At 44.6% G+C, this 9,199-nt stretch overlaps 1 protein-coding gene across 2 annotated transcripts; it reads right to left on the bottom strand.

Annotated features, from left to right (window-relative positions):
- Positions 1 to 304: 304 nt before the first annotated feature.
- Positions 305 to 5,170, bottom strand: LOC127345891 (BRCA1-associated RING domain protein 1). 2 transcript variants are annotated; one of them, XM_051372414.2, is made up of 10 exons: positions 4,987 to 5,170; positions 3,838 to 3,986; positions 3,339 to 3,590; positions 3,136 to 3,236; positions 2,790 to 2,976; positions 2,601 to 2,707; positions 2,059 to 2,254; positions 1,700 to 1,865; positions 1,367 to 1,524; positions 305 to 876 (listed from the first exon to the last, which is right to left on the bottom strand). In XM_051372414.2, the coding sequence occupies exons 1-10, from the start codon at positions 5,060 to 5,062 to the stop codon at positions 544 to 546; spliced, it is 1,725 nt and encodes a 574-aa protein (XP_051228374.1). In that variant the 5' UTR covers positions 5,063 to 5,170; the 3' UTR covers positions 305 to 543. The 2 variants fall into 2 exon arrangements, with proteins under 2 accessions (XP_051228374.1, XP_051228375.1); XM_051372415.2 differs by lacking the exon at positions 3,339 to 3,590.
- Positions 5,171 to 9,199: the final 4,029 nt, after the last annotated feature.

Genomic DNA, 9,199 nt, shown 5'->3' with positions numbered 1-9,199 from the left:
TATCACAAATATAGGCTTGGGATGTTGTCCTAATTGAATTACTTCCGAGTCGGGCAAGAATCCAATTGATCGATACCACTGATCCAACGGTTATTACTAGCTGCTGAAAGGCTGAGACCGAGTCTGGGTCGAGGTCCATCGATCGTCTCTGGTTTCCTTAATTTCACTACCTACCGTAGAGAGTCTACATCAGCATTTCTCATCTTTTATCAACCTGTTATTACAATGCCAAAGTATCTGATGTCGCCCAACAGAGGTTACAGTCGTTGCCACAAAACATAAGCTGTCACCGCAGGCTCGACTCTCGATCTCTAAACCAGCGTCCAGCACCAGGTGTTTGGCCTTTTCAATGATCGATCCATCACCAAAACAAGGACTACGAACGTTACACTTACAACCAAGCCATCACCCCCACAAAAGCTGACCATTTGGCTGAGCATACCTGATGCGCATAAGCACTATACAACCAATCCAACCCCACAACTGATGCAGGGCCAACCCAAAAGACTCTCCTGAACATGAGCCAAAAGAAGCTCCGCCTGGCTAGCGGCCCTCGCGATAACTCCGTTCCAGCAGCGCCGCATCGTAAGACATGATGGCATCAAACAGCCAAAGGTGGCAGATCACCTGCGCTCCACATGCCGCATAGTTCCGTGCCTCCTCTATCTCCTTGTCAACAAGTAAAGTGGCAGCGAAATCTCTTGGAGGGCCGCCAACATAGACGAAGTATACCTTGGTGGTATTTTCGCACGCACTCTCCTGTGCCTCCAGGACCTTCCCTTCCGCGGCTGATATGAGATTTTCTAGGTTTTCCCTGAGTTCCAGGTCCATGTACGCGCTGAGGAAGAAATGCAGCCCTGAGAAAAGCTTTGGTGCCTGCAACCATCAGTTTCCCATGATGCAGATGTAGTGCTATGGTACAATTCTCAGGAGATAAGTAAACTTATGGATGTAGACGTGTATTCATGATATCACTTGTATAGTAGATAATTGATTGAAGTGCAATCACAAAATTCATTTTTTAGCTAACTGAAATGCACCATAAAATAAACACATTTTGTAAATTGTTTTCCCGGATGCAGATGCGACTCTGTTCAGCACCCAACTTATAAAAAATCTGTTTTAATATACTGACCAGAAAACACGTGACTACTTTTACCCTTTTACATTATATACAACCTTTGTATGAACACTTAGATACATTTTTACATTTGGTTGTAGTAGGAATAATTTTTCACAAAGAATGGTGAACCAATTCCCTGAACTTATGCATATAATAACCTGCAATATGTTTTCACTAATAATATTTAAGTCAATAACAAAATCGTATATAATATTATTGCCGGAAATAGACATCTATACATACCCCTTCAGCTGCTCCAACTCTTCCTTTCTTTGGTCCCTCAATCGATATGTGCGAAGCATTGAAGAATTCCACCTCATAAGAAGTTTCCGGAACTGTAACTGGCTCTGCCAAGCAAATTTCTGGACCTGGAATCAGCTGAGCCAAGCAATCCACAATCCCTATGACAGCAACATGACACGAACTGCTTCAATGCAGGCATAAATATAATTCTTTGCGGAGCTAGGATAAGTGTGAAGACCAGCAGCTTGTTACGTTAAGCAGTATGGACTTGAGGATAGTAAAGTAGTTATCAATAATACAAACAAGGGAGATGTAAAATAGCTTAAAACTAACATTCAGCTCTGACAACCCATTTTCCAGAGAGTATCGCCATCAGGACCTCATATGACCTGCCACATGTGATACCCGCACTTCTGTCCACAATAACATGAGTCACATTTTTGTCCCATTCCTCAACCAAGGTTGAATTGGTCAAGGAAGCAAATTTTTTGAGAGAATCCTGCGACAAACATAAGCAATTTGTTCACAACTTTGTATTGATGAGAAATCATTTCGAAAATTAGCAAATCACATCATAGTTTCATTTGACCATAAGTAGTAGGATTACTACATTTAAGCAATTATGCTAGTATTGTTCAGATATATCCAGGTGCTCCAAAAAGAGGGTATTGTTTGCTAATAGTCTAAGTTACCTTCTGTGATGCACTTAAAGCTGAACCAAGCAGGACCTTTTCGTTCACAATGGTTCTTGACTGGTTCATTTGTTTTTCTTCTCTCCGGTAACCGGCTGAACATTGGCTGTACCCCTTTGTTAGTAGTCTAAGTCCTTTGCCTGAACATTGGCTGTACCCCTTTGTTAGTAGTCTAAGTCCTTTGCCTGAACATCGGCTGTAATGATGAAAAACAATGCAAATTATATAAGACCATTTAAAGAATAACGGTAATAGGGAGAAAATTGTTCTCTGTCCAAACATTGAGTGTAATGACGAAATACAATGCAAATTATAGAAGAATATATTAATGAATACCGGTGAAGAAAGATAGCCTACGCAAACAAAGACAGTTTAATGTAGCAGAGGATTTATTTATATATATTCATACAAAAAATCATGGAAATTTCTTTTTTATCTCGACTTTGGCTGAAACCTGGAATGACTAAATACACAACACTGAATTATAATTTATAAATGAAAGATTAATTAAGTAAAATGAAGATTGAAGAAAAATCACATACTTTTGAAGGATGGGAGAAGTAATGCCACTTTCCATTATTGGTGAGCTCGTTACATCACATGGTAATGGATCAGATGCATGCTTGGGGCACCAAACATGGCGATTTTTCTTCAGAATTAAACTAGGCATGTCAAAACATCACAATGTTTTTAAAATGGATTTAATGACAATGTCTACTAAAAAAACTTACCATATCCCAGCAGCATTCTGGGATCATCACTGCACATGGAACATGATAATTTTTGGGGCAGGGGTGGTGATAACAACCAAGAGCTGCCCCCGGAAGTTTGCATCTGCTGCATTTCAACCTTGATGAACGGCTGATTTCCTTCTCCATGTTAAAAATATCATCGCCAACAAGATACACTCTTGGGGCCCTTCAAAAATATTAGAAGGGGAGTCAAAATATTTTATGAACATAAAGCCTAATCTGAGAGTAATATCTTGCTAAGAATGAATTTTTTTGATGAACAGTACTTGATGAATCTAAATAAATAAAATACAAGGAGTTTGACATTGTGTATAAACAAGCTTACCAGTCCATGCACTCTTTATGAACATAGATGGCATTTTTTGGGTTGCCCTCGTCACTGGACACAATCCTTCCCTTTCGATACAGGACTATGGGACCATGAAACTGACACACGAAAAGTGAATAATTTTAGGGCTAGTTAGAAATAAGAATACGTCAAAAGATTTTTTTTAATTTGATATATGCAAATGATATACACCATATTACATTCTCACTGGTTCTAAATGAATGGCAGAAAACGCATTCATCTTCAAATATGTTGATTGGTGTTTGCAGTCTCCTCAATTCAGCATCACCTTGATAGTCTTCCAACTTGCTATGTTTCCCTAAACCCTTGCTTTTTTTACAGGGGCGCAGGTGCTGTCCAGTTTTACTTGCATTAACACCTAGTGATGCAACTTTGGTTGCATCAGCACAAACTCTCTTATATGGACCCTTTGTGGGTGACACATTATTATTCTAAAAAAAAGGGTATTCAATCAGAATGTTGAATACAAAATGTTCACAGTCAATGTGATTCATCAACGAATGAACAGTTAGTTCTATTAAAGGGTTGCTATCTCTAACACATATAGATGTGTTACACCATAGAAGAGTACCAGTCATCAGTGTTACACCATGCTCGAATCCTCCAGGATTTGGACAAAGAACTATGTCGAAAAAAGAACATATTTTTTTCAGAAAAATAATAGAATGAACAATGTACCCCAGCGAGGCTTGCTTTTGTACGACTGCTGCTTTGACTAGCCATTGGCTCGTTCAGCCTGTAACTTTGTTGTAGAACCTCAAGACTTCCATCGTCAGTTTCTGTTTCTATGTTGACCACCGTGCTGGTACGAGTGGCAGACATGGTACCTACAAGCATCAAAGTGGTGACTAGGAGTCTAGGATGAAGGGGAAATCAAGTACCTAAGAAGGTAATCCCAATTTCAAGTAACTGTCTAGATGAACTGAACAATGGCATTACTAATTTTTTAAATAGTACTTCAATGAGCAAACAGAACTAGGTCACTAGTAGATGGGTCGTTGTGTTTGTGCAGGTGGCAGATATGATGATAGTATTACCAAGGGTGTCCGAATCACACTCGGATTCGGATGCCCGATTCGACAAAACAACTGGGACATGAAAAACAATACTCCTGAATCTGCCAAATATGTGGGGTGTCCAATGCGGCAGACAATGCAGGCTAACACTGCAATTTGTACACCCACCTTGCTAGAAAATTCCAATTGTGTTGCATGTCCTCCACTACAATACAACCTGGATTTTACGGATAGATCAGGAGAAATCATGCTTTACCATTCATAACAAAGAATTACTACCTGCCTAGGGAAGTAGGGGTTGCTCGAGGGATAAAAAGGACAGGTGTATTGGGGGTTGCAAGAAGTACATATAGTACATTGCATAATTCTAGCTATCGCTCCTCAAGATCATAAAAGTAAGCATCGCCGATCAGACCCCAAGCAGATATGTTATGGCGGCGATGCTATCACATGGCCGGCGGCATCAAATCGATCTATGGGCGGGGCAATACAAAGGCAATGTTCATGTTAAATTCGAATCTTTGTCTCCCATTCTATAAAAATAAAATAAATTCGGCAGAACGAAAATGTTTAAGCCACGATCTTGTTCCAAACGAGCACACAAGGCAATGGAAATACTACTCGGTATCAAGCCACAGATAGATTAGAAAGTTTGGGTACTGGAAAGCGTACTGGTGTAGCGGCGCAGCATTTTGAGGGTTCTAGGCCTCTAGGGAGAATCGGGAAAAACATGAGCCGGCATTGAGCGGAGCAAGAAACGTGCCCGTCGGCCGGCCGGAAGCAAGAGACTAGAGAGAGGAGGAGAAGAAACCTGTGGAATCTCCCCGGTGTGGTCGCCGGTCGGCGCCGAACCCTGGCGGCGGGAGTGGCCTCTCGCCGCAGCTCATCCCGCCTCGGTCTGAGAACGCCCCGCGGCTACGACGACGAGGAGGAGGCGTTAATGGAGGGATGGGACGGCGAGGAGACGAGACCGATGCTAGGCTGTTGGCACGAGGATCGAGGCTACGATATGACAGAGGAGGGCAGGCAGAAGCGCGGCGTGGCGAGTACTACATGGCTTTTAGAGCATCCCACTCGTTGGCGCTCCCCACGCCCAAATCCGGCGAATTTTTCGTCCGGATTGGAGGAAGATTTGGCGTGGGGGGCAGTAGTTTCCCAGTCGTGTGCTCCCCAAGCGGCGTTTCTCGGGGAAAAAGAGGATGGCTCGGGGAATCCGGACGAAAGAGGAGACACGTGGGCGTGGGCGGTTGGTTTAGCTTCGTCCGGAGTCCCCGAGCGCGCCCCGGGGGGCCGGGGATGGCGTGGGCTCGCCGGATGGATGAAGGGTCAAATCCGGACGAAAACGAGGAACCGGGGGCGCGACTGGGCCGAATTTCGCCGTCCGGATGGAAAAAACGTCGCTCGGGGGCCTCGTCGGGGGGACGAGTGGAGATGCTCTTAGTCGCGGTAGTCAAAAAAGCCTGACAATATTGCGTGCGGGGATAGCCTAGCTTTGTCTGACAATTTAGACAAAAATAACCTAATGTTGAAACAAATTTCGAAAGTAAACCTTTCGCGAAACAAATTCACGGATCTAACCCTTTTGTATCACGCTGGTCTTCATGGCGTGGCACCTCATTGTGTGGCGCCGTTGGATGGGGCGTGGCACAATGGTGTGCCACGCCTTGGGTTGGGGCGTGGCAAAAAACAAGTGCAGCGCCATGGTCTACGGCGTGACATCCCATTGTGTGGCGCCGTAGGCTGGGGCGCCACACAATGGGGTGCCACGCCCTAGCCTACGGCGTGACACGGAGGGGTTAGATTCGTGAATTTGTTTCACTGATAGTTCATTTTCCAAAATCCTTTTAACTTTAGGTTAGTTTTGTGCAAATTGCCGCTTTGTCTCATGTGCCCTTTCCCCGCCTACTAGGCCCGCCTGAAGCAAAACATAGCTCATTTTACATATTTTTATGGGACTTCGCGGTATGAAAGCATCTCTAGTAGAACCCATATATCGTGGATTCGAACACTTCGAGTTTGATCTCCTGAACTTGAAAAAATAGTTCGATTTTGTCACAGCGCAAAACAGAAATCGAACTCGTGAACCGAAAAAACGGAAATCGAACGTCGCGGGAAAATGAAACTCGCGATTGAACTCGATTTGCTTCGATCAAGCTCAATTCGTCCATAATTTACAACAATCTTGGCAAAATACAAGCTTGCTCGACCTACGTTCGGTAATAACGGGCCTAATTTAGACTAGATTACTCCCCGGATGGACTATACTGTCACCGGGGAGCTTCGGCGTCGGCGGCTGAGGGTTTTTGGTCGCCGGCTATTCCTAGGCGACGATGAGCGCCGCCACCTCGAAGGCCGCCGCTTCGGAGGTGCTTCCGCACGCTAGAGGTGGCCCGTCGGCATCGTCGTCGTCGTTGCCGCGCGAGGGCAATGCCGACAGAGGTGGGCTGCACGAGCCGGCAGCGGGTGGCGCCTCGGCTTCTCCTTCCGCAGCCGCTTCCTCGCGCACTTGACGGCGCGCCATAAGTTCCGGCCACTTCCGGCCCGCGCGCTTCCATGCGCCGTCGGAGCGCGAACGCCTCGCGCGGTCCAACTCCGCTCGTACACCCGACGGATGCCGAGGTGATTTTACGCTGCCGAATCGTCCACCTCCCCTACCTACGCTACGCGCCTTATCCGCCCCATTGCGGACGGAGGGGTGCTATCCACAACTGGCGCGAGGTTGACGTGGGAGGTTTGATGGCGGTTGACGGGCTTGATGGAGTGTCGTTCCCGGCAACGGCGCCAGAAAATATGCTTGATGGCGTGTAACACACACGTTCGTTGGGAACCCCAAGAGGTAGGTGTGATGCGCACAGCAGCAAGTTTTCCCTCAGAAAGAAACCAAGGTTATCGAACCAGTAGCAGCCAAGAAGCACGTTGAAGGTTGATGGCGGCGAGATGTAGTGCGGCGCAACACCAGGGATTCCGGCGCCAACGTGGAACCTGCACAACACAACCAAAGTACTTTGCCCCAACGAAACAGTGAGGTTGTCAATCTCACCGGCTTGCTGTAATAAAGGATTAGATGTATAGTGTGGATGATGATTGTTTGCAGAGAACAGTAGAATAAGTATTGCAGTAGATTGTATTCGATTAAAAGAATGGACCGGGGTCCGCAGTTCACTAGAGGTGTCTCTCCCATAAGATAAATAGCATGTTGGGTGAATAAATTACAGTTAGGCAATTGACAAATAGAGAGGGCATGACAATGCACATACATGACATGATGAGTATTGTGAGATTTAATTGGGCATTACGACAAAGTACATAGACCGCTATCCAGCATGCATCTATGCCTAAAAAGTCCACTTTCAGGTTATCATCCGAACCCCTTCCGGTATTAAGTTGTAAACAACAGACAATTGCATTAAGTATGGCGCGTAATGTAATCAATAACTATATCCTCGAACACAGCATCAATGTTTTATCCCTAGTGGCAACAGCACATCCATAATCTTAGAGGTTGTTGTCACTCCCCCAGATTCACGGAGACATGAACCCACTATCGAGCATAAATACTCCCTCTTGGAGTTACAAGCAATGACTTGGCCAGAGCCTCTACTAGCAACGGAGAGCATGCAAGATCATAAACAACACATAGATAGATTGATAATCAACATAACATAGTATTCTCTATTCATCGGATCCCAACAAACACACATGTAGCATTACAGATAGATGATCTTGATCATGATAGGCAGCTCACAAGATCAGACAATGAAGCACAATGGGGAGAAGACAACCATCTAGCTACTGCTATGGACCCATAGTCCATGGGTGAACTACTCACACATCAATTCGGAGGCGACCATGGCGGTGTAGAGTCCTCCGGGAGATGATTCCCCTCTCCGGCAGGGTGCCGGAGGTGATCTCCAGAATCCCCCGAGATGGGATTGGCGGCGGCGGCGTCTCAGTATGTTTTCTCGTATCGTGGCTCTCGGTACTGGGGGTTTCGCGACGAAGGCTTTAAGTAGGCGGAAGAATTAGGTCAGGGGGGCTCACGAGGGGGCCACACAACAGGGCGGCGCGAGCCCCCCCTTGGCCGCGCCGCCTTAGTGTGGCGCCACCTCGTGGCCCCACTTCGTCTCTCCCTCGGACTTCTGGAAGCTTCGTGGAAAAATAGGAACCTGGGCTTTGATTTCGTCCAATTCCGAGAATATTTCTTTACTAGGATTTCTGAAACCAAAAACAGCAGAAAACAGCAACTGGCTCTTCGGCATCTCGTTAATAGGTTAGTGCCGGAAAATGCATAATAATGACATATAATGTGTATAAAACATGTGAGTATCATCATAAAAGTAGCATGGAACATAAGAAATTATAGATACGTTTGAGACGTATCAAGCATCCCCAAGCTTAGTTCCTACTCGTCCCGAGTAGGTAAACGATAACAAAGATAATTTCTTAGTGACAATGCTACCAACATAATCTTGATCATACTATTGTAAGCACATGTAATGAATGCAGCGATCAAAACAATGGTAAATGACATGAGTAAACAACTGAATCATAAAGCAAAGACTTTTCATGAATAGTACTTAAAGACAAGCATCAATAAGTCTTGCATAAGAGTTAACTCATAAAGCAATAATTCAAAGAAGAAAGTATTGAAGCAACACAAAGGAAGATAAAGTTTCAGCGGTTGCTTTCAACTTGTAACATGTATATCTCATGGATATTATCAACATAGAGTAATATAACAAGTGCAATATGCAAGTATGTAGGAATCAATGCACAGTTCACACAAGTGTTTGCTTCTTAAGGTGGAGAGAAATAGGTGAACTGACTCAACATAAAAGTAAAAAGAATGGTCCTTCAAAGAGGAAAGCATCGATTGCTATATTTGTGCTAGAGCTTTTATTTTGAAAACAAGAAACAATTTTGTCAACGGTAGTAATAAAGCATATGAGTTATGTAAATTATATCCTACAAGTTGCAAGCCTCATGCATAGTATACTAATAGTGCCCGCACCTTGTCCTAATTA

Source organism: Lolium perenne, chromosome 3, assembly GCF_019359855.2.
Source record: "Lolium perenne isolate Kyuss_39 chromosome 3, Kyuss_2.0, whole genome shotgun sequence".
NCBI classification, from domain to species: domain Eukaryota; kingdom Viridiplantae; phylum Streptophyta; class Magnoliopsida; order Poales; family Poaceae; genus Lolium; species Lolium perenne.
The sequence above is the reverse complement of the archived record's forward strand: the minus strand, read 5'-3'. Positions and strand labels throughout refer to the sequence as shown.